The 24,629-nt window shown below is 42.1% G+C and overlaps 1 protein-coding gene across 19 annotated transcripts in view; it reads left to right on the top strand.

The window, feature by feature from the left end:
• The window catches only part of RUFY2 (RUN and FYVE domain containing 2), a 63,984-nt gene that overhangs the window by 33,405 nt on the left and 5,950 nt on the right, over nucleotides 1–24,629 (top strand). For 11 of the 19 annotated variants that reach the window (XR_001706631.4, XR_008537538.2, XM_016918413.4 and 8 more), the window contains 3 exons: nucleotides 9,959–10,088; nucleotides 10,388–10,482; nucleotides 18,697–18,745. Coding sequence is in view for 12 of the 19 variants with exons in the window: in XM_016918413.4 (XP_016773902.1) it covers nucleotides 9,959–10,088; nucleotides 10,388–10,482; nucleotides 18,697–18,745 (274 nt within the window). In the remaining 7 variants the exon portion in view is untranslated. Of the gene's footprint in view, nucleotides 1–9,958; nucleotides 10,089–10,387; nucleotides 10,483–18,696; nucleotides 18,746–20,771; nucleotides 21,302–24,629 lie in introns of those variants that run through there. The other 8 variants (XR_010146621.1, XR_010146622.1, XM_054660167.2 and 5 more) reach the window with 5 other exon arrangements.

Below are 24,629 nucleotides of genomic sequence, written 5' to 3'. Positions count from 1 at the left end.
AAGGTCTTGGTATGTTGCCCACACTGATCTTGAACTCCTGAGCTCAAGTGATCCTCCCACCTTGGCCTCCCAAATTACAGGCATGAGCCACTGCTCCCAGCCGAAAGTTTCTTATAGACAGCATATAGTTCATGTTTTGTTGTTGCTGCTATTTGTTTTTTAGAGACAGGATCTTGCTTTGTTGCCCAGGTTGGAGTATAGTGGTGCCATTATAGCTCATTGCAGCCTCTAATTCCTAGGCTCAAGAGATCCTCCTGCCTCAGCCTCCTGAGTAGCTAGGGCTACAGGCATACGCCACTGCACCTGGCTAATAAAACAATTTTTTTTTTAAGAGATGGAGGTCTTGCTATGTATCCTAAGCTGGTCTGGAACTCCTGGCCTCAAGTGATTCCTCTGCCTCAGCCTCCTAAAGCATTTGGATTATAGGCATGAGCCATCATGCTTGGCCTGCTTCATGCTTTTAAAATCAATTCTTCCAACTCTGTCTTTTCACAGTATATTTAGTCCATTTATATTTGTTGTAATTATTGATATAGTAGAGCTTAAGTCTGCCATTTTATTGTTTAATTTGTTTTTCCTGTTTGTTGTTCCTCTATTTAATTTTTTCTGCCTTCCCATAAGTTACATGAACAGTATTTAGAATTCCATTTTGATTCATCTGTAGCAATTTTGAATGCATCTCTTGGTATAGATTTTTGGTGTTTGCTGTGGACATTATATTACACATATGCTATTTTTCCACAGTCTGTTGGCATTAACATTTTACCACTTTGGATGAAGTGTGAAAACCTTACCTCTATTTAAGTATTTATACCTTCTCCCCTCTTTAATATAATTTGCTTAATTATCTCTTTTACATATATGGAGAATCATGTTAGACAATGTTGTAATATGTGCAACCATAAACAGAATTTAATGTTTAAATTTAATCTAATTTAGAAAACTTCATTATTATTTTTTATTCTTGAAGCTCCAAGTTTTTTTGTGTGTGTCTGAACTTTCTTTAAACATTCTTTTTTTTTTTTTGATACAGGGTCTTGCTGTGTCACCCAGGCTGGAGTGCAGTGGTGTGACCACAGCTCACTGCAGCCTTGATTTCCTGGGCTTAGTAATCCTCCCATCTCAGGCTCCTGAGTAGCTGAGACTACAGGTGCATGTCACCATACCTGGCTAATTTTTGTATTTTTGTATTTATTTATTTGTTTTGGTAGACACGGGGTTTCTCCATGTTGCCCAGAATGATCTCGAACTCCTGGGCTCAAGTGATCTGGCCACCGTGGCCTCCCAAAGTGCTGGGATTACAGCCGTGAGCCACTGTGCCTGGCCTCTTTTTTTTTTTTTTTTTTTTTTTTTTTAAAGAGAGAGGGGTCTCACTCTGTCACTGAGGCTGGAATACAGTAGTGTGATCATGGCTCACTGCAACCTCAAGCTCCTGGGCTCAAGCAATGCTCTTGCCTTTACCTCCCAAGTAGCTGGGACTATAGGCATGTGCCACCATGCCAGCTAATTAAAAAACTTATTTTATTTTATTTTATTTTATTTTTTTGAGATAGGGACTTGTTCCTCTGTCGCCCAGGCTGGGGTGTAGTGGCGTGATCATAACTCATTGCAGCTTTGAACTCATGGGCTCAAGGGATCCTCTCACCTCAGCCTCCTGAGTAGCTAGGATGATAGTAGCATACCACCACACCTGGCTAATTTTTATAGGGACAGGATCTTGCTATGTTGCCCAGGCTGGTCTTGAACTCCTGGCCTCAAGCAGTTCTCCTGCCGTGATCTTCCAAAGTGTTAGGATTACAGGCGTGAGCCACTGCACCTGGCCTTAAATTTTTTTTTAGAAATGAGGTCTTATTATGTTGCTCAGGCTAGTCTTGAATGCCTGGCCTCAAATAAACCTACTCAGAAGGTGGGATTACAGGTGTGAGCCACCATGCTCAGCTCTTTAGCCATTCTTTTAGGGTAGGTCTGTTGGCAATAAATTCTATTTTACCTTCATTTCTGAAAGATATTTTCACTGGGTATAGAATTCTGGGTTGGCAGTTCTTTTAGCACTGGAGAAATCTTATGCCACTCTCTCTTGGCCTTTATGGTTTTCTGATTAAAAATACACTGTCATTTGAATTGTTGTTTCTCTTTAGGTGTTAATGTCATTTCTGTCTTACTGCTTTCAAAAAAAATGTTTTTTGGGCTTTAACCTATTTGGGATTTGGTCAGCTTCTTATATCTGTAGGTTTATGTCTTTGTCAGATTTGGGAAATTTTCAGCCATTACTTTTTCAGATTTTTTTTTTAGTGTCAGTGGCTTTCTTCTCCCCTTCAGAGACTCTGATACCATGAATGTTGGGTCTTTTTTTTTTTTTGAGGCGGAGTCTCGCTCTGTCGCCAGGCTAGAGTGCAGTGGCGCGATCTCGGCTCTCTGCAACCTCTGCCTCCTGGATTCAAGCGATTCTTCTGCCTCAGTCTCCTGGGTAGCTAGAACTACAGGCGCGCGCCATCATGCCCAGCTAATTTTTGTATTTTTTTTTTTTGAGATGGAGTCTCAGCCTGTCGCCCAGGTTGGAGTGCAGTGGTGTGATCTTGGTCACTGCAACTTCTGCCACCTGGATTCAAGCGATTCTCCTGCCTCAGCCTCCTGAGTAGCTGGGATTATAGGCACCTACCACCATGCCTGGCTAATTTTTTTGTATTTTTAGTAGATACGGGGTTTCACCATCTTAGCCAGTTTGGTCTTGAACTCCTGACCTTGTGATCCACCCGCCTCGGCCTCCCGAAGTGATGGGATTACAAGTGTGAGCCACCACTCCTGGCTTTTTTTTTTTTTTTTTTTTTTGAGACAGAGCCTCTCTCTGTCACCCAGGCTGGAGTGCAGTGGCGCGGTCTCAGCTCACTGCAAGCTCCGCCTCCTGGGTTCACTCCATTCTCCTGCCTTAGCCTCCCGAGTAGCTGGGACTACAGGTGCCCGTCACCACACCCGGCTAATTTTTTGTATTTTTAGTAGAGACAGGGTTTCACCATGTTAGCCAGGATGGTCTCGATCTCTTGACCTTGTGACCCACCCACCTTGGCCTCTCGAAGTGCTGGGATTACAGGCGTGAGCCACTGAGCCCAGCTGATCTTTTTTTTTTTAGTAGTCCCACAGGTTCCTGTTCAGATTGGATAATTTCTGTTGTTATATTTTCAAATTCATTCATTCTTCCCTCACCATCTTCATTCTTCTCTTGAGCCATTTCAGTAAGATTATTGTATTTTTCAGTCCTAAGATTTCCATTTGATCTATTTTCTTTTGTTGTTTGTTTTGTTTGTGTTTTGTTTTGAGATAGGGTCTTGCTGTCGGCCAGGCTGTAGGGCAGTGGCATGTGCCCTACCTGGCTCACTGTGAACTTGAACTTCTGGACTCAAGTGATCCTTCTGCCCAAGCTTCCTGAGTAGCTAGGACTACAGGCATACACCACTATGCTTGGCTAATTTATTTTTATTTCAGCAAGACGCTGTCTCAAAAAAAAAAAAAAAGAAAAAAGAAATGCCTTGTTACTGCTGCATGGGGATTCAAGTCCCAGGTTACTCTTCCATTGTTACCAGTGGGGTTGCTTCAGAGACACTTTGTTTTCTTTTGTCTTTGTTTTTTTCCCTTAGATCCAGGGATAGACTGGATTAGTTTACTTTCTGTTTTTTTGAGACAGAGTTTTCACTCTGTTGCCCAGGCTAGAGTGCAGTGGTGCAATCTCGGCTCACTGCAACCTCTGCCTCCCCGGTTCTAGCGATTCTTGTGCCTCAGCCTCTTTAGTAGCTGGGATTACAGGCACTTACCACCATGCCCGGCTAATTTTTTGTATTTTTTGTAGAGATGAGGTTTTGCCATGTTGGTCAGGCTGGTCTCGAGCTCCTGACCTCATGTGACCCACCTGCCTTGGCCTCCCGAAGTGCTGGGATTACAGGCACGAGCCCCCGTGCCCGGCCTAGATTAGTTTACTTTCTATTAATATAACTGAATACCCGAGACTGGGTAATTTAAAAAGAAAACAGGTTTATTTCTTACAGTTCTGGAATCTGGGAAGTCCAAGATTGGGCAGCTACATTTGGTCATCTTTTGGTGAGGGCTTTGTGCTGCATCATAACATGGCAGAAGACATCACAGGGCAAGAGGGGTGTACCGAGAGTCAAACTGGCTTTTATTTTTTATTTTTATTTATTATTTTTCTTATAGAGACATGATCTCTATGTTGCCTAGGCTGGTCTTGAACTCCTAGACTCAAGTGATCCTCCTACCTTGGCCTCCCAAAGTGCTTGGATTACAGGTGTGAGCCACCATTCCTGGCCTACCAAACTGGCTTTTATAACAGACCCATTCTTGTGATAACCTGTTAGTCCATTAACCTGTTAATTCATTCATGAAGGCAGAGACCTCATGAGCCAATTACCTCTTAAAGGCCTCGCCTGGTTTTTTTTTTTTTTTTTTTTTTTTTTTTTTTTGAGACAAGGTCTGGCTCTATTGCCCAGGCTGTAGTGCAGTGGTACAATCTCAGCTTACTGCAGCCTTGACCTCCCCAGTTCAGGCAATCCTCCTGCCTCAGCCCCCCTAGTAGCTGGGACTATAGGCACACACCACCACACCTGGCTAAGTTTTGTATTTTTTGTAGAGATGAGGTTTCACCATGTTGACCAGGCTGGTCTCAAACTCCTGATCTCAAGTGATCTGCTTGCCTTGGCCTCCCAGAGTGCTGGGATTACAGGCATGAGCCACTGTGCCGGCAAGGCCTTACTTCTTAATATTGTTAAATTGGGAATTAAGTTTCAATGTGAGTTTTGAAGAGGACAAACATCCAAACCATAACAGATGCCTTATTACTGCTAGGGGTTAGGAAGGTTCAGGCTCCCACTTGGCATTTTCTGATACTACCACAGCAGGGTGCAAGAACTTTACCTCATCATTGCCAGGCAAGAGTAGAAATCCAGGCTCCTCACTCAGCCTTTGCTGACTGAGGTTTGTTGCGGGGGCATGGGTTTTTTCTCGGGTGTTTTGCTGGAATAGGGCATTTATTGTCCAGAGTTTTCTGTCTTGCTAGGCTATTTCCTGGCCCTTTGGCCCGGGAACAGCTCTACTTGGGGCTTTTTTTGTCTATGCCCATTAGTATTTAATGGGTTGAGGGCTTCATCAACACCCAATCTGAGCTATATATGAGATAAAAAGAAACCTGAGGTAACTCATCACCATGTTGTTCTTTGATTCCTGGAGTTCCTAGCTGATCAAACTTCTTCTCTTTACTTTCTGGAGTCTTCTTTTGTTGTTGTTGTTTTGAGATGGAGTTTTGCTCTTGTTGCCCAGGCTGGAATGCAATGGCGCGATCTTGGCTCACTGGAACCTCCGCCTCCCGGGTTCAAGCGATTCTCCTGCCTCAGCCTCCCAAGTAGCTGGGATTACAAGCATGTGCCACCACTCTTGGCTAATTTTGTATTTTTAGTAGAGACAGGGTTTCTCCATGTTGGTCAGGCTGGTCTTGAACTCCCGACCTCAGGTGACCCGCCTATCTCGGCCTCCCAAAGTGCTGGGATTACAGGTGTGAGCCACTGCACCTGTAATTTGAGAAATTAATATTTCTCAAATATAATAATTTGAGAAATTAATATTTCTCAAATATAATAATTTGAGAAATTAATATTTCTCAAATATAATTTGAGAAATTAATATTTCTCAAATATAATAATTTGAGAAATTTGAGGAATTAATATGTAGAATTCCCTGGCTTTAGGCCAGGAAGTATTACTGTGGTTAAAAACCTACAGGCTGGGCCTGGTGGCTCACGCCTGTAATCCTAGCACTTTTGGGAGGCTGAGGCAGGCGGATCATGAGGTCAGGAGTTTGAGACCAGCCTGACCAACATGGTGAAACCCCATCTCTACTAAAAATTAAAGAAAAATTAGCCGGGCATGGTGGCAGGCGCCTGTGATCCCAGCTACTCAGAAGGCTGAGGCAGGAGAATTACTTGAACCCGGGAGGCGGAGGTTGCAGTGCGCTGAGGTCACGCCACTTCACTCCAGCCTGGGCGACAGAGCGAGACTCCGTCTCAAAAAAAAAAAAAAAAAAGACAACCCACATTATTTCTACATTGTGAAAACTGTGAAATTGAAATCCACTCCCAAAGCCAAAAACAGGGCCAGGTGTGGTGGCACATGGTTGTAATCCCAGCACTTTAGGAGGCTAAGGTGAGAGGATTGCTTGACGCCAGGAGTTTAAGACCAGCCTGGGCAACATAGTGAGACCCTGTCTCTACAAAAAGAAAGAAAGAAAGGAAGGAGAGAGAGAGAGAGGGAGGGAGGGAGAGAGAGAGAGAAAGAAAGAAAAAGAAAGCAGGGAGGGAGGGAGGGAGAGAAAGAAAAGAGAAAGAAAAAGAGAAAGAAAGAAAAGAAAAGAAGGAAAGAAAGAAAAAATTAGCTGGGTGTTGTGGCACACACCTGTAGCCCCAGCTGCTCGGCAAGATGAAGCAAAAGGATTGCTTGAGCCCAGGAGTTCAAGATTGCTGTGAGCTGTGATTGTGCCACTAAACTTCAGCCTGCTGGGTGACAGAGTGAGTTCCTGTCTCTAAAAACAGAACAAAACAAAAACCCCAAAACATTCAGAAAAAAAATAATTCCTCTTAATTTTAAGTTACAAGGAGCATTTAAGTCATCAGATTTATTAATGGTGCACTGGGTTTGTTGTGTAAAACTCCGTGCCTTGCCAAATGAAACACATGAAGAACACGACTGGGATACTTTGCTGGTCAGTAGAATACAGTCTGGAAACTCTGGTACTCTGTTACTGAATTACCTTTCTAGTGTTTGACAAAAGCATAGGTAAGACAAATCTGATATTCTGCAGTAATGCAACTTATTCTATAGTGATACCACTATTTTTTTTTTGTCACCCAGGCTGGAGTGCAGTGGCGCAATCTCAGCTCACTGCAGCCTCCGCCTCCTGGGTTCAAGCAATTCTCATGCCTCAGCCTCCCGAGTAGATGAGATTACAGGCACCCGCCACCACGCCCAGATAATTTTTGTGTTTTTAGTAGAGACAGGGTTTCACCATGTTGGCCAGGCTGGTCTCGAATTCCTGACCTTGTGATCTGCACGCCTCGGCCTCCGAAAGTGCTGGGATTACAGGCATGAATCATAAATATATATTTATATATATATATATTTATTTAATATATTTAATATATTTATTTATATTATATATTATAATATATACCATATAACATATATTATATTATATATTATATATTATTATTTATTTGACATATTTAATATATTTATTTTATATATATATATGTGTGTGTATATATATATTTTAGAGTCTCACTCTGTTGCCCAGGCTGGAGTGCAATGGTGCGATTTTAGCTCACTGCAACCTCTGCCTCCAAGGTTCAAGCAATTCTTGTGCCTCAGCCTCCTGAATAGCTGGGATTAAATGTGTGTGCCACCATGTCTGGCTATTTTTTGTATTTTTAGTAGAGACAGGGTTTCACCATGTTGGCCAGGCTGTTCTCGAACTCCTGACCTCAAGTGATCCACCTGCCTCGGCCTCCCAAAGTGCTGGAGTTACAGGCATAAGCCACTGCGCCCAGCCTGAAAATTTTTTCTAAGTTTATTGATTATTTTAAAATTTAGATTATAGTGATTTTTATTTAGACATTTTAATTCTTTATGTACTTACATCTTCCTTTTTCTTTCTCTCTTTTTTTTTTTTTTTTTTTTTTTTTTGAGACGGAGTTCTTGCTCAGTCACCCAGGCTAGAGTGCAGTAGTGAGATCTTGGCTTACTGCAACCTCCGCCTTCCGGGTCCAAGCAATTCTTCTGCCTCAGCCTTCCAAGTAGTAGCTGGAATTATGGGTGGGCACCAGCACACCCGGCTAATTTTTGTATTTTTAGTAGAGATGGGGTTTCACCATGTTGGGGAGGCTGGTCTTGAACTCTTGGCCTCAAGAGATCTGCCCGCTTTGGCCTCCCAAAGTTTTGTGATTACAGGCATGAGCCACCACACTTAGTACATCTTCCCTTTTTCCTTTTGTGGTTTTTGCCTTTAGTATTCAACATGTATTCTTACAATATATTTATATAACTTAAAAACAAAATTTTTCTTTGCTTTTTCATTCACTTTTTTTCTGATTCTGGATGATGAGGCCATTCAACAGGGTACTGTGTGCTTTGGTTACTTCAGTGTTTGTAACATACACAGTAAGTCCTCACATTATGTAACATACACAGTAAGTCCTCACTTAATGTCATCAACAGGTTCTTGGAAACTCTGACTGAGTGAAATGATGCTAAATGAAACCAGTTTTATCATAGGCTACTTGATCTGAAGAGTTAAGTTTCTACTGCATAATTATGTTCACAAAAACATCACTAAACTGCTAATTAAAGACCAGAACACTTCTAATATTAAATATTGAAATAAACGTGAGTTATGCATACATTTAAGAAAGATGGATAAAAACGAGTAAGCTAATTCTTTGCCCAATTATTACAGTTCAGGCTCTCTGGTGGCCGGAGCCTGTCCTGGCGGCTCAGGCACCCAGTAGGAACCAGTCTTCCACAGGACACCATTCCGTCACAGGATGCACCCAAACACACCCACACTCAGGCTGGGACAATGTAGATAATGCCAATTCATCTAACGTGCACATCTTTGGGATCTGGGAGGAAACTGGAGTACCTGGAGAAGACTCACACAGACATGGAGAGAATGTGCAGACTTCACACAGACAGTGGTGCTAGTGGGAATCAGTTTTTTTTCTCGTCAGCATTGTAATGAAATAACATTAGTTGAAGAGATGCTGTTCAAATTTTAACTTTGTAGTAAAATAGTATTTATCAATAATTTGTAAATTCCATTTTCAGGTACTCTTCTCTTCAACCTGAATTACAAAATCTAAAATTTATTCCACTGAAAAATATATGGCTGTATGTGAAAATGCTAACTATGAGGAAATAATAAAAAATAATCTAAATATTAACACAAACATATTAAAATAATGTACTCAACATTATAATGTTGCAATTAAAATATAAAGTATTAGTAACTGTAGTATTGTTAGTAGATAAATGCCTCACTTGTTATACCTGCTTATGAGCAATAATCATGGAAGTGATTTGTGTTTTTTTTTTTAGTCAACTTAAAATGTGGAAATTCAACTATGTTTGCTTTGCCAGCTAGCACCTGTTAGAATAATTTAGGAGTTTTGGTGGCAGGCCTATAGTCTCAGATGCTGAGAGGCTGAGGTGGGAGGAGCCCAGGAGTTTGAGTCCAGGAGTTTGAGTCCAGCCTGGCAACATAGCAAGACCCTGTCTCAGAAAAAAAAAAAAAAAGAAGAAGAACAATGCAGGAATGCTTTCAGAACTGGCATTTCCAGGCAGTGTGGACTTTCCCCCAATGTCTGCTTGGTTTTAGGTCTTTCCTGTAGTTGGTCAGCTTCCAACAGTAATTTGCAAATTAGCACTCTGCAACAGGGCTGATTTTGCCGTTACTGAAGTTAAACTGATTTAGCAATTGCTGTAATTCTTATATTGGAATAAAGTTTGTTGTAAAATTTTTCACATGGCATAGAAGTGTAAGACAATTAGAATCTTACATTCCTCCTCTTAGTTCCATTCCCAAGATGTAACCAGTTTTAATATTATGGTGTGTGCCTTTCCAAGGCATTTTCTATGCTTATGCAATATTTATGTATATGAAATTAATTAATGGTATAAATGGTTTAGCAAGGATTTTTTCGTGGCTGGCAAATGAGTCAGTATTTTGTGACTGGAAAACCCTGTGCTGCTGAACTTGTTTACTGAAAAATATTTGTGAAAGAAAATGTCTGAAAAATGCATTACAAAGGCCAAAGTAATAAACCAAAAGGGTGATTTTAGTAAAGAATACATAACAACTGTCGTGTGAGAAATAGCACTGAGCTTCTGTGTGTTATTTGTCATTCAAGGGTGCAACTGGAAACTGACTTGAAGATTGAGAAGGAATGGAGGCAGACTTTGCAGGAAGATCTTCAAAAGGAGAAAGATGCCTTATCTCATCTTAGAAATGAGACTCAACAAATCATTAGTCTTAAAAAAGTAAATAGTGGTAAAACTTTAAAAATTCTGTCTTGACAAATGTTAACTTATTTAAAAAGATAAATCATAATTTACATTATACCAAGGAAATGGATATACTAGTCATCTTAAAAAATATCAGTAAAGAGATTAAGTAAATGGAAAATAGTTGATACAGCAGCCAGGAAAGAGCTATGGACGCAATTTGTTTCTTTTAAAAAGCTAAAGGATGTTTGTTTCTAATTAATGGTATATGTACAATCTGGAGTTTCTTGTTTCTTTCTTTTAAATTTCATTTTCTGTCTTTTATTGTTCTGAAGGAGTTCCTTAACCTCCAGGATGAAAATCAGCAGTTGAAAAAAATATATCATGAACAAGAGCAAGCTCTTCAAGAACTCGGCAACAAGCTTAGCGAGTAATTTCTTTTTTCCTTCAACTAAGTAGTCATTATTGACTTTTATAAAAGGTATAAGTGTGCCAAATCTATTAGGCAGAAAAGTTTAAATATAGGAAAGATATGAACTAGGCCGGGCGCGGTGGCTCACGCCTGTAATCCCAGCACTTTGTAATTCCTGGCCCAGGCGGGTGGATCATGAAGTCAGGAGGTCAAGACCAGACTGGCTAATATGGTGAAACCCTGTCTTTACTAAAAATGCAAAAATTAGCTGCTTGTGGTGGCGTGTGCCTGTAATCCCAGCTACTCGGGAGGCTGAGGCATGAGAATCGCTTGAACCCAGGAGGTGGAGTTTGTAGTGAGCTGACTCCAGCCTGGCAACAAAGCAAGACTCTGTCTCAGAAGAAAAGGAGAAAGATACGAACTATTAAACAAAACAAAAACTCTAAAGATTAAAAAATGAGACTAGACTAGAGAGATTTTATTAAAAGTTTTATTCAATTTAGTAGACTTAGCTTTGAATATTTCCCAGTAGATGAAAGCTAACACTCTTGTTCAATTTATTCAATGTCAGAGAATTCAGAAGTTATTAATATATTTTTCTCAGAAAAACAGAAGCTGAATTTTCAAAATATCCGGGGAGCTGTCTTTGAGATTGTTTTGAGAAGAAGCCAGCATCACGAGAAGTGGAGGTGGTTTCATGCCTCCTGGAGACAGGGCTTAACTTCATACAGTTTGGTTTTGTTGCAGTAAAATGTCACTGGGATCCTGTAAAGACAAGAAGGAGAAATGGTGTTCTGCCTTTCTTTCATTTCCTTTTTTTTTTTTCAAAGACAGCGTCTTGCCTAGGCAGGATGTAGTGGTACAATCATAACTCACTGCAGCCTTGACCTCCTGGGCTCAAGCAACCCTTTCACCTCAGCTTACCAAGTAGCTGAGACTACAGGCAGGCACCATCATGCCCTACTAATTTTTTATTGTTTATAGAGATGGGGTCTTGCATGTTGCCCAGGCTGGTCTCAAACTCCTGACCTCAAGCAGTCCTCCCACCTGAGCCTCCCAAAATGCTGGGATCACAGGCGTGAGTCACTGTGCCCAGCCACATTTTCCTTTTGTTCCCCATAGTCTGTGTTTTGGGGTAGCAGCTTTGCGCCTGATTGAACATATTGCCAGATATTTGGAATAAGCTCAAGAAGGTTTAATTTAGTATTGAATGTACCACTGCCACATTTAAACTATATAGTCGTTTTAAATATTTTTTATTTATTTTTATTTGTTTTGAGACAAGGTCTTGCTCTCAAGTTGCCCAGGCTGGAGAACAGTGACGCAGTCACAGCTCATTGCATCCTTGATCTCTCAGGCTCACGCTATTCTCTCACCTCAAGCCTCCGGAGTAGCTGGGACCACAGACGCACACCACCATACCTGGCTAATTTTTTTTTTATTTTTTGTGGAGTTAGGATCTTGGTATGTTGTCCAGGCTGGTCTTGAACTCCTGGGCTCAGGACATCATCCTGCCTCAACCTCCCAAAGTGCTGAGATTACAGGTGTGAGCTACTGCACCCAGCCCACTTTTTTAAGTACAGAAAAGTAAAAATAAGAAAGCTACAATGTCTCATAATCTCTTCACCTGTATAAATCTCTTTGATGTTTTATGTGATTAGAACATTCAAATAGCACAAAAAGGTTTAAGATAAAAAAGCAAGTACTTCCCTTCTCCCAAGTATTAATCTGCAAAGTTTAACTAACCTCAAACAATTCTATGTGTAAACATCTTGTCATTTATTTAGATAGAATTAGTTATATGGACATATGTCATTTGTATATATTCAATTAAGTAGAAATCATACTAGAATGGAGACTTAGTTGCTAAAGGTGGGATTCCATTAAGAGATAATGCAACCAATTTCCAAGGGCATAAGAAGGAGTAACTCACTAGAACCAGAAAAGGAAATATTAGATCTCAAAAAGATAAAGCTGTTTTTGTCTTTACAGCTCTTCAAAGAGCAATCTGCATTGTGGTTCTGATAAGCAAGATTTCAATTCCAATCTGGCATCCATTTATTGAGCACTTTGAGCCAGACCCTGTGCTAAGTGCTTATTACCTTATTTTCCATTTATTTATTGACAGACACTTATTGAGCTTCTACTATGTGCCAGGCACTATACTAAGTGCTAGAGACTCAACAGTGAGCAATCCTCACAATATAAAATAAGCATGTTTGCGTTTACTAAGATCATATTGGTTTAATATTAAAACAGTGGAATAGTAAAGTAAGGAATATGTGTTACTTTTCACCCATTCCCCAACTAATACTTTTTTTTTTTCTTTGAGAGGAAGTTTCGCTCTTGTTGCCCAGGCTGGAGTGCAGTGGTGCTATCTCAGCTCACTGCAACCTCTGCCTCCTGGGTTCTTTTCAAGTGATTCTTCTGCCCCAGCCTCCTGAGTAGCTGGGATTACTGGCGCCCACCGCCACACCTGGCTAATTTTTAGTAGAGACAGCGTTTTACCATGTTGGCCAGTCTAGTCTTGAACTCCTGACCTCAGGTGATCTGCCTGCCTTGGCCTCCAAAGTGCTGGGATTACAGTCATGAGCCACCACGCCCGGCCCCTCACTTCATACTTAATAGAGACTTTATAGTTGAATTACAGGCATGATCATATAAATGTCTAGATGTTGCCTTTATTTATTTATTTATTTATTTGAGACGGGGTCTCACTCTGTCACCCAGGCTGGAGTGCAGTGGTGTGATCTTGGCTCACTGCAACCTCCACTTACTGGGTTTGAAAATTGAAATATTTACTCTTATTGGCTTATTATTGAAAGATGATGATGATTATTATTATCATTTTTTGAGATGGAGTCTCGCTCTGTCGCCCAGGCTGGAGTGCAGTGGCAGTATCTCAGCTCACTGCAAGCTCTGCCTGCCGGGTTCACACCATTCTCCTGCCTCAGCCTCCTGAGTAGCTGGGACTACAGGTGCCCGCCACCATGCCCGGCTAATTTTTTTTTGTATTTTGGTAGTAGAGATGGGGTTTCATCGTTTTAGTCAGGATGGTCTCGATCTCCTGACCTTGTGATCTGCCCGCCTCGGCCTCCCAAAGTGCTGGGATTACAGGCGTGAGCCACCGCACCTGGCCTGAAAGATTATTTTTTTAAAAAAATTAAATAGAGACAGAGTCTCACTGTGTTGCCCCAGGCTGGTCTCAAACTCCTGGCCTCAAGCAGTCCTCTTGCTTCGGCTTCCAAAAGTATTGACATTACAGGTGTGAGCCACTACATCCAGCTTGAAGGATTCTTTTTTAAATTTTTATTTATATATTTTATATGGAGGCGGGGTCTCACTATGTTGCCCAGGCTGGTCTCAAACTCCCGGGCTCAAATGATCCTCCCACCTCCTCAGCCTCACAAAGTGTTGGGATTACAGGCTTGAGCCACCACACCTGGCCTGAAGAATTCTTATAAAAAGATAGATTTGGGCCAGGTGCTGTGGCTACGCCTGCAATCCCAGCACTTTGGAAGCTGAGGCGGCGGATCACTTGAGGTCAGGAGTTCGAGGCCAGCCTGGCCAACGTGGTGAAACCCCATCTCTACTAAAAATACAAAAATTAGCCGGGTGTGATGGCATGTGCCTGTAGTCCCAGCTACTTCGGAGGCTGAGACAGGAGAATATGTATACGTGTATACATATATGTATATATTTCCTTTCAGGCTTATTTTCATTTCCTTAATTATTAGACAGTCTAATTATAATTTACTCAGAAGAATAGTCAGTGTTAAAAGCCTTCCAAATCTATCTTTTTTTTTTTTTGAGACGGAGTTGTTCTGTCGCTTAGGCTGGACTGCAGTGGTGCAATCTCGGCTCACTGCAACCTCCACCTCCCAGGTTCAAGCAATTCTGCTGTCTCAGCCTCCCGAGTAGCTGGTACTACTACTATATATATTTTTATATATATAGTAGCACTACTACTATGTATATTTTTATATATATATAGTAGCACTACTACTATGTATATTTATATATATAGTAGTACTACTATATATATTTTTATATATATAGTAACATTACTACTATGTATATTTATATATACGTATATATGTGTATACGTATATATATACGTATATATACACGCAATACACATATTTATATATGTATATATACGTATATATACACACATATATACGTATATGTATACATATGTATATTTTCCTTTTAGGCTTATTTTATATATGTATATATACGTATATACGTATATATACGTATATATACGTATATATACGTATATACGTATATATACGTATATATACGTATATATACGTATATACGTATATATACGTATATACGTATATATACAAAATCTCCTGCCTCAGCCTCCTGAATAGCTGGGATTACAGGCGTGTGCCACCACATCTGGCTAATTTTGTATTTTTAGTAGAGGTGGGATTTCACCATGTTGATCAGGCTAGTCTCGAACTCCTGACCTCAAGTGATCCACCCACCTTGGCTTTCCAAAGAGTTGGGATTACAGGCATGAGCCACTGTGCCTGGCTGAGAAGGTATTCTTGTACATTATGGTTATTGGGATTGTAACCGATGCTCCTTTCTTTAGGACCCTTAGGCAATATGTATCATAGAGAGGCCGTCTTTTTTGAGTCCATATTTATGAATAAGAGCATTTAAATCAAAAATCTATCAATACCAGTAAATTATCATAAAGTATTTCCTAGGCCGGGCATAAGACCGAGTGTTGCTCTGTCGCCCAGGCTGGAGTGCAGTGGCGTGATCTTGGCTCACTGCAACATCTGCCTCCTGGGTTCAAGCGATTCTCCTGCCTCAGCCTCCAGAGTAGCTGGAATTACAGGTGTGTGCCATCACTCCCGGCTAATTTTTGTATTTTTAGTAGAGACAGGGTTTCACCATGTTGGCTAGGCTGGTCTCGAACTCCTGACCTCAGGTTATCCGTCTGCCTTGGCCTCCCAAAGTGCTGGAATTACAGGTGTGAGCCACTGTGCCCAGCCAAGAAAATATTTTCTGTGGTGAATATCATTAAGCCACTTTAATTCCATATTCAGTTTTTCTGTATAGCATAATTAAATCATCACTGTTGTGGCCAGTATTCCCAAGAGTCAGTTTTCCTGAGGCACATTTTGTAGATGTGAATTTAGCCAAGAAAATGTGATTATTATGTCAGTATTTTTACAGTGTGTAGTTTTACATTGATTATTTCCACTGTAAGAGTCAATATGAGGTAGGTGAAAGACTCACACTTTGTTTTTATGTCTTGGAATGAAGAGCATTTTATAGGGCAAAGCAGATTTTCAATGTCCTGCTTCAGTAGTAGAGGCTTTAGTATCTGATATATCATTTGATTCAGGAATTTCATTTGTAAGAGAATTAATACTAATGTTTTAGTCATTCCAATTTTTTTGTTGTTGTTTGTTTGTTTTTTGGAGATAAGAGTCTCGCTCTGTTGCTCAAGCTGGAAGGCAGTGGTGCAATCTTGGCTCATTGCAACCTATGCCTTCCAGGTTCAAGCGATTTTCCTGCCTCAGCCACCTGAGTAGCTGGGACTACAGGTGCATACCACCATGCCTGGCTAATTTTTGTATTTTTGATAGAGATGAGGTTTCACCATGTTGGCCAGGCTGGTCTGGAACTCCTGACCTCAAGTGATCTCCCCACCTCAGCCTCCCAAAGTGCTGCGATTACAGGCAGGAGCCACCATGCCTGAACTAGTCATTGTAATTTTAATAAACAACTTTTGTGGTGAAAAATTTGAAACAAGTTGAAAGATCAACAGTAGATAATTATATATACTATTTTATATTCTTTTTCATGGTATATACCAAGTGACCATTTACTATAATGATAATGGCAGATACTCGGTAACAAGCCAGTAGCTGCAAGCTGTTCAGGATATATTGTGAAAATAGCTGGTTATGGAAAACTATGTAGATAATTATTCCATTTAAAATACACAGATATATAGAGAAGATTACCTCTGGGTAATGGGATCACAGGTAATTAAATATTGTTTTTTACAATTTGCATTTTCATTAACATATTTTCTTTTTTAAAGAAAAAAAAAATTTAAATTATACCAACTGGGGCTTGGCACGGTGACTCACGTGTGTAATCCTAGCACTTTGGGAGGCTGAGGCGGGTGGATCACCTGAGGTCAGGAGTTTGAGACCAGCTTGGCCAACATGGAAAAACCCCGTCTCTACTAAAAATACAAAAATTAGCTGGGTGTGGTGACAACTGCCTATAATCCCAGCTATTCGGGAGGCTGAGGCAGGAGAATCGCTTGAACCTTGGGGGCGGAGGTTGCAGTGAGTCGAGATCATGCCACTGCACTCCAGCCTGAGTGAAAGAGCAAAACTCCATCTAAAAAAAAAAAAACAAAGTTATACCACTTGGTAGCAAATTGATCCCAACATAAGTATTTTCTTTTTTCTTTTTCTTGTTTTTTGAGATGGAGTCTTGCTCTGTCACCCAGGAGTGCAGTGGCACGATCTCGGCTCAGTGCAATCTCTGCTTCCCCGGTTCAAGTGATTCTCCCTGCCTCAGCCTCCTGAGTAGCTGGGATCACAGGCGCCCCTCACCACGCCCAGCTAATTTTTTTGGTATTTTTAGTAGAGATGGGGTTTCACCATGTTGGCCAGGCTGGTCTTGAACTCCTTCCTGACCTCAGGCGGTCTGCTCACCTCTGTCTCCCAAAGTGCTGGCATTACAGGCATGAGAGACTGCATCTGGCCCAACATACATATTTTCAAAAGGTGGAAAATGCCAGGCTTGGTGGCTCACACCTGTAGTCCCAGCACTTTGGGAGGCCAAGACGGGTGGATCACTTGAAGTCAGGAGTTCGAGACCAGCCTGGCCAACGTGGTGAAACCCGGTCTCTACTAAAAATACAAAAATTAGCCTGGGAGTTATTGCGGGTGCCTCTAATCTCATCTACTCAAGAAACTGAGGCAGGAGAATCACTTGAACCTACGAGGCAGAGGTTGCATTGAGTTGAGATCGTGCCACTGCACTGCAGCCTGGGTAACAGAACGAGACTCCATCAAAAAAGTGGGAAAGTATTTGCAGCTGTGTCTTCCACAGTATTTTCTTTTTTGTTGCTGTTTTTGAGACGGCATCTCGCTGTCACCCAGGCTGGAGTGCAGTGGTGTGATCTTGGTTCACTGAAACCTCTGCCTCCGGGGTTCAAGTGATTCTCCTGCCTCACCTTCCCGAGTAGCTGGGACTACAGGCGTGCACCACTATTTCCAGCTAATTTTTGTATTTTTAGTAGAGATGGGGTTTCACTGTATATTGACCAGGCTGGTCTTGAACTCCTGACCTCAGATGATTCACCCGCCTTGGCCCCCAAAAGTGCTGGGATTACAGGTGTGAGCCACCGTGCCTGGCTCACAGTATTTTCTTCCTTAGCACTTCTGTATTTGCTAGAGAAATAATGTGAATAATGGTTAGCATGTGCCCTTTGGGGTCACAGACAAGGGTTTGAATCCTAGCTCCCCCAGTTGGAGCTCTCTGACTTCTTACAAGTGACTAAACTTCATCAGTCATTTCTTCATCTTTAAAATAGGTTTTTGTGTAGATTACATGAGATTATGCATGCAGAGGCACATAGTAAACCTACAATAAATGATAGCTATAAATATTGTCATGATCACATGAAAATGCCAATATTTCTTTTTTTTCTTTTTTTTTTTTTTTTTTGAGATGGAGTCTCACTCTGTCACCCAGGCTGGAGTGCAGTGGCGTGATCTTGGCTCACTGCAAGCTCCGCCTCCCAGGTTCACGCCATTCTCCTGCCTCAGCCTCCCGAGTAGCTGGGACTACAGGCGCCCGCCACCATGCCTGGCTAATTTTTTGTATTTTTAGTAGAGACGGGGTTTCACCATGTTAGCCAGGATGGTCTCGATCTCCTGACCTCGTGATCCGCGGGCCTCGGCCTCCCAAAGTGCTGGGATTACAGGCATGAGCCACCGCACCCAGCCGAAAATGCCAATATTTCTTAAAAAGCAAGTTTTAAATCTAAAATATTTTTGCTTTAGGACATTTAGAAAATATAGGAAAATAGGAAATATTCCACTAGCCAGAGAAGGCCATAAAAATCATATACATAATTTTATATCCTATGAAATACCAATACCTACTGAAATACTAAGTGTTCTATATTTAAATATGTGTACTGAAATTTGGACCTATTTGTAATCTTTTTAGATCAAAACTTAAAATTGAAGACATAAAAGAAGCCAACAAAGCGTTGCAGGTGAGTAGAACGTTTTCCTAAAGTGGGAAGGTATGTGAAAGTCTCCAATGGAAGGTAATGCCCTGTGTGAATCTAATGTATTATTAACCCCAGGATATATAGAGGCCGAAGCACTGAATGAGGAGCTTGGATGCTGGGGGTTCAGCTCTTCCCTGTACCCCTAGAGTCACATTATTAATAACCTTCCTTTAGAAACTGACCTTAGAGGCCGGGTGCAGTGGCTCATGTCCATAATCCCAGCTCTTTGGGAGGCCAAGGCAGGTGGGTCATTTGAGGTCAGGAGTTTGAAACCAGCCTGGCCAACATGGTGAAATCCCATCTCTACTAAAAATACAAACATTTGTTGAGTGTGGTAGTGGGTGCCTGTAATCCCAGCTACTCAGGAGGCTGAGGCAGGAGAATTGCTTGAGCCCGGAAGGTGGAGGTTGCAATGAGCAGAGATCATGCCCTTGCACTCCATCCTGGGCAACAGAGCGAGACTCTTTCTCAAAAAAAAAAAAAAGAAACTGACCTTAGAAATAATTTTGTTTACTTCCCTACAAAGTATGGCATGATAGAGTGAAATTGCCTATGAACTTGAGAATCTTGAGTTCCTATGCCAGTCTATTACTTACTAGTTCTTTTACTTTCAGCAAGTCATGTATCCTCATTGAGCCTCAGCTTCCTTCTCTGAAATAGGCTGATGATTCTGCGTAGGGTTGCTCTGAATATTGAGTAGGTTAATAACATGTGTGTGAAAGTGGTTGGAACACTTTACCAGTATGGTTGTGAATGTGTCTGAATCCTTGCTACAACATAGAAGAAAGGACAGTGTCTGTGTGATCACTTCAGTGATAGGTGGCTTCCTACCCAACAACTTCATTTTTTAAAATCAAAAAGTGTTACATGATACTGGGTGTGGTGGTTCATAGCACTTTGGGAGGCCAAGGCAGGAGGATTGCTTGAGGCCAGGAGTTCAAGACCAGCCTGGGTAAAATAGACCTTATTTCTACTAAAAAATAAGAAAAAATTAGCCAGGTATGGTGGGCAGGTCTATAGTCTCAGCTACTTGGGAGGCTGAGGTGGGAGGATTGCTTGAGCCTGGGAGGTCGAGGCTGCAGGGAGCCTTGATCATGCTACTTACTGCACGCCAGCCTGGGTGACAAAAAAGTGTTACATGAAAATCATTTTTAAAAAATTATACTAAGAAGATTTAACTCCAAATAATATTAATAATAATAATGATGATGATGGTAGCAGTCTCTTGTTCTTCACTCCCTTGCCCTTTATCTGCCCTAGCTCCTGCCACCCAAAGGGAGCTACTTCCAGTTTTTTAGCTGTTTCTTCTGGCATTTATCTCTGTATGTCTAACTAATGTTCAGTATGTACTATTTGCTCTTGATTCAGCAGTTTTAGACTTATATATTAACGTCATCATATGGTGGATGAAGAGTTTTGCTCACTCTCATTTTGGTCTTTCTGGTCTCCCAGTATAATTAAGTAAGGTTTTTTGTGGCATTCATTTACTTTATATATATCTTTTTTATTTATGTTATTTTATTTATTATTTTTTTGAGATGGGGTCTTGCTGTGTTGCCCAGGCTGGAGTACAGTGGCACAATTGTAGTTCACTGCAGTCTCAAACTCCTGGGCTCAAGCTGTCCTCTTGCCTCAGCCTCCTGAGTAGCTGGGACCACAGGTGCGTGCCACCTTGCCTGGCTAATTTTTAAATTTTTTGTAGAGACAGTATCTGCTGTGTTGTCTAGAGTGGTCTTGAACACCTGTCCTCAGGCAGTCCTCCAGTCTTGGCCTCCTAAAGTGCTGGGATTACAAGCATGAGCCCCCAAAACCCGTCTTACTCTGTATTTTTTTTTTTGAGACGGAGTCTTGCTTCTTCACCCAGGCTGGAGTGCAATGGCATGATCTCGGCTCACTGCAACCTCTGCCTCCCTGGTTCAGTGATTCTCCTGCCTCAGGCTCCCCAGTAGCTGAAATTACAGGCACCTGCCCCCACGCCTAGCTAATTTTTTTTTTTTTTTCGAGACAGGGTCTCGCTCTGTTACCCAGGCTGGAGTGCAGTGGCGCGATCTCGGCTCATTGCAACCTCCGCCTCCCGGGTTCAAGAGATTCTCCTGCTTCAGCCTCCCGAGTAGCTGGGACTACAGGTGCGTGCTACCACACCCGGCTCATTTTTATAGTTTTAGTAGAGATGGTTTCACCATGTTGGCCAGGCTGGTCTCAAACTCCTGACCTCAGGTGATGCACCTGCCTCGGCCTCCCAAAGTGCTGGGATTACAGGTGTGAGCCACTGCATCTAGCCCCTATTCTGAATTTTTTATTATGATTATTTGAATGTTGTTCCTTGCTGAGCCAGGCACTGTGATTATATTTTCTTACTTGAACTACTTTATCCTTCCTCTGGAGTTAATAATTGCCCCCTCTTTTTTTTTTTGAGATGGAGTCTCCCTCTGTTGCCCAGGCTGAAGTGTAGTGGCACGATCTTGACTCACTGCAACCTCCACCTCCCGGGTTCAAGTGATCCTCCTGCCTCAGCCTCCCAAGTAGCTGAGATTACAGGCACGTGCCACCTAATTTTTATATTTTTAGTAGAGATGGGGTTTCACCATATTGACTAGGCTTGTCTCGAACTCCTGACTTCGTGATCTGCCCACCTCGGCCTCCCAAAGTGCTGGGATTACAGGTGTGAGCCACCATGCCCAGCCACCCCTCTCTTTTTAAAAACAAATTAGTTGTATAACATTTGAGTTTTCTCATACCTTGAAACACCTCTATTTAAAAAAGCTTCTTGATAAAGTTTTCCACATGGTAAAATATATCAGGTACTTGGTTACGTCATTATTTTTTCTTTGACGTCTTGCCTCCAACTTCAAGAGTTCTCTGCTCTCCTGCTCATGTTTGTTCTGGTCCTGATGTTTCCCTTTGCTGGTATTCTCAGAATTTCCTTTGCCTTCCCCCTTTGTGGGAGCTCCTGTTGCCTGAATTCCCTAACTTCTCTCTTTGTATACTCCCTTATTTTCGGCAACACATCTTTCAGTAGCTTCCTGAAAATGGTGAATGAAGATAGAGGTTGTAAGAATTTACACATCTGGAGACTAGGCATGGTAGCTCATACCTGTAACCCCAGTGCTTTAAGAGGCTGTGGTGGGAGAATTGCTTGAGGCCAGGAGTTTGAGACCAGCCTGGGTAGTATAGCAAGCCCTTGTCTCTACCAAAATTTGAAAAAAGAAAGAAAAGAATTTGCGTATCTGAATATACCTTTGTTTTATCCTCACACTTTTTTTCTTTTTTTTTTTTTTGAGACAGTCTTGCTCTGACACCAAGGCTGGAGTACAATGGCATGATCTCGGCTCACTGCAACCTCCCTCTCCTGGGTTCAAGCAATTCTCCTGCCTCAGCCTCCCAAGTAGCTGGGATTACAGGCACCCACCACCATGCCCAGCTAATTTTTGTATATTTAGTAGAGATAGGGTTTCACCATGTTAGCAAAGGTGGTCTCGAACTCCTGACCTCGGGTTGATCTGCCCATCTCAGCCTCCCAAAGTGCTGGGATTACAGGCATGAGCCACCTTGCCAGGCCGTATCCTCATACTTTTCAAGAAGATGGGGCCGGGTGCAGTGGCTCACGCCTGTAATCCCAGCACTTTGGGAGGCCAAGGTGGGCGGATCACAAGATCAAGAGATTGAGTCCATCCTGGGCAACATGGTGAAACCGCGCCTCTACTAAAAATACAAAAATTAGCTGAGTGTGGTGGCACGCACCTGTAGTCCCAGTTACTTGGGAGGCTGAGGCAGGAGAATCACTTGAACCTGGGAGGTGGAGGTTGCAGTGAGCTGAGATTGCACCACTGCACTCCCGCCTGGGCGACAGAGCAAGATTCCGTCTCAAAAAAAAAAAAAAAAAAAAAAAGATGGGTGGAGGTTGGGCGTGGTGGCTCACGCCTATAATCCCAGCACTTTGGGAGGCCAAGGCGGGTGGATCACAACGTCAGGAGTTTGAGACCAGCTTGGCCAACATGGTGAAACCTCATCTCTACTATAGATACAAAAGAAAAAATTAGCCGGGCGTGGTGGCACATGCCTGTAATCCCAGCTACTCAGGAGGCTGAGGCAGGAGAATTGCTTGAACCCAGGAGGCAGAGGTTGCAGTGAGCCGAGATCGCACCATTGCACTCCAGTCTGGGCAACAGGGTGAGACTCCGTCTCAAAAAAAAAAAAAAAAAAGTATGGATACATGGATATTTGCCAAAACCATCATTATGTAAACTCTAAAAAAAGTTTTGTGAAATATGCATATGAGAATGCATATATAGTACAACTTAAAAACACTTGTGGGGCGGGGCATGGTGGCTCATGCCTGCAGTCGCAGCACTTAGGAGGCCGAGGTGGGCAGATCACCTGAGGTCGGGAGTTCGAGACCAGCCTGACCAACATGGAGAAACCCATTTCTACTAAAAATACAAAATTAGCCGGGCATAGTGGTGCATGCCTGTAACCCTAGCTACTCAGGAGGCTGAGGCAGGAGAATTGCTTGAACCTGGGAGGCGGAGGTTGTGGTGAGCTGAGATCATGCCATTGCACTCCAGCCTGGCAACAAGAGCAAAATTCCATCTCCAAAAAAAAAAACAAAAACAAAAAAACACTGCGTATCCTCCGCTTAGGTTAATGATAATAGAACATGACCAGTACCTTAGAAGCCTCATCTGCTTCTTGATTGCACTCTCCTCTTTATGGCATCTCTCCTGTATTTTGTGTTAATTATTACTTTGTTTTGCCTCATACTTATTACTCACATCTGTCTTTAACAGAATATTATCTGCTTTTCTCAGTTTTTTTATGTGGAAACTGGATTCATGTCTGAGTTGACTTTTTTTTCTTTTCCATGCTGTTGACCAGCTGAAGGGTCTAGAACAGCTGTCCTAAACAGTTTTTCACATTCTGGATTTTCTCTGAATGTTTGTTTGTAGTGTTCGTTAACTTGTTCCTGTCTACTTGTTGCCTGTGAACTGGAAGTTAAATCTAAAGCCTTGATTAGGCCAAGCATGGTGGCTCACGGCTGTAATCCCAGCACTTTGGGAGGCCGAGCCAGGTGGATTGGCCTGAGGTCAGGAGTTCGAGACCAACCTGGCCAACATCTCTACTAAAAATGCAAAAATTAGCCAGGCATGGTGGTGTGCGCCTGTAGTCCCAGCTACTTGGGAGGCTGAGGTAAGAGGATCACTTGAACCCGGGAGGCGGAGGTTGTAGTGTGCTGAGATCCCACTACTGCATTCCAGCCTGGGCGACAGAGCAAGACTCCATCTAAATAATAAAATAATATGAAAAATAAAATAAAATAAAGCCTTGGTTAGATTCAGGTACAACCTTCTGGGGGATATTTTTTCTGCAGGAGTATTTTTAACATTCAGTGGGTTATTATTTGCTCATTTTTCCTTTTAAAAATAGCGTCCTGTTATATTTTGTCTTTGATATTATTATTTAAAAAATTTTTTCTGGCCGGGCGCGGTGGCTCACGCCTGTAATCCCAGCACTTTGGGAGGCTGAGGCGGGCAGATCACGAGATCAGGAGATCGAGACCATCCTGGCTAACACGGTGAAACCCCGTCTCTACTAAAAATACAAAAAATTAGCTGGGTGCAGTGGTGGGCGCCTGTAGTCCCAGGTACTTGGGAGACTGAGGCAGGAGAATGGCGCGAACCCGGGAGGCAGAGCTTGCAGTGAGCCGAGATTGCGCCACTGCACTCCAGCCTGGGTGACAGAGTGAGACTCCGTCTCAAAAAAAAAATTTTTTTTTCTTTAAAAAAAAAATTTTTTTAGAGACAGTGTCTGTGTTGTCCAGGCCAGGGTGTAGTGACTCCATCATAGCTCACTGTAACCTTGAACTTCT

This window comes from Pan troglodytes, chromosome 8, assembly GCF_028858775.2.
Source record: "Pan troglodytes isolate AG18354 chromosome 8, NHGRI_mPanTro3-v2.0_pri, whole genome shotgun sequence".
Taxonomy (NCBI): Eukaryota; Metazoa; Chordata; class Mammalia; order Primates; family Hominidae; genus Pan; species Pan troglodytes.
The sequence above is the reverse complement of the archived record's forward strand: the minus strand, read 5'-3'. Positions and strand labels throughout refer to the sequence as shown.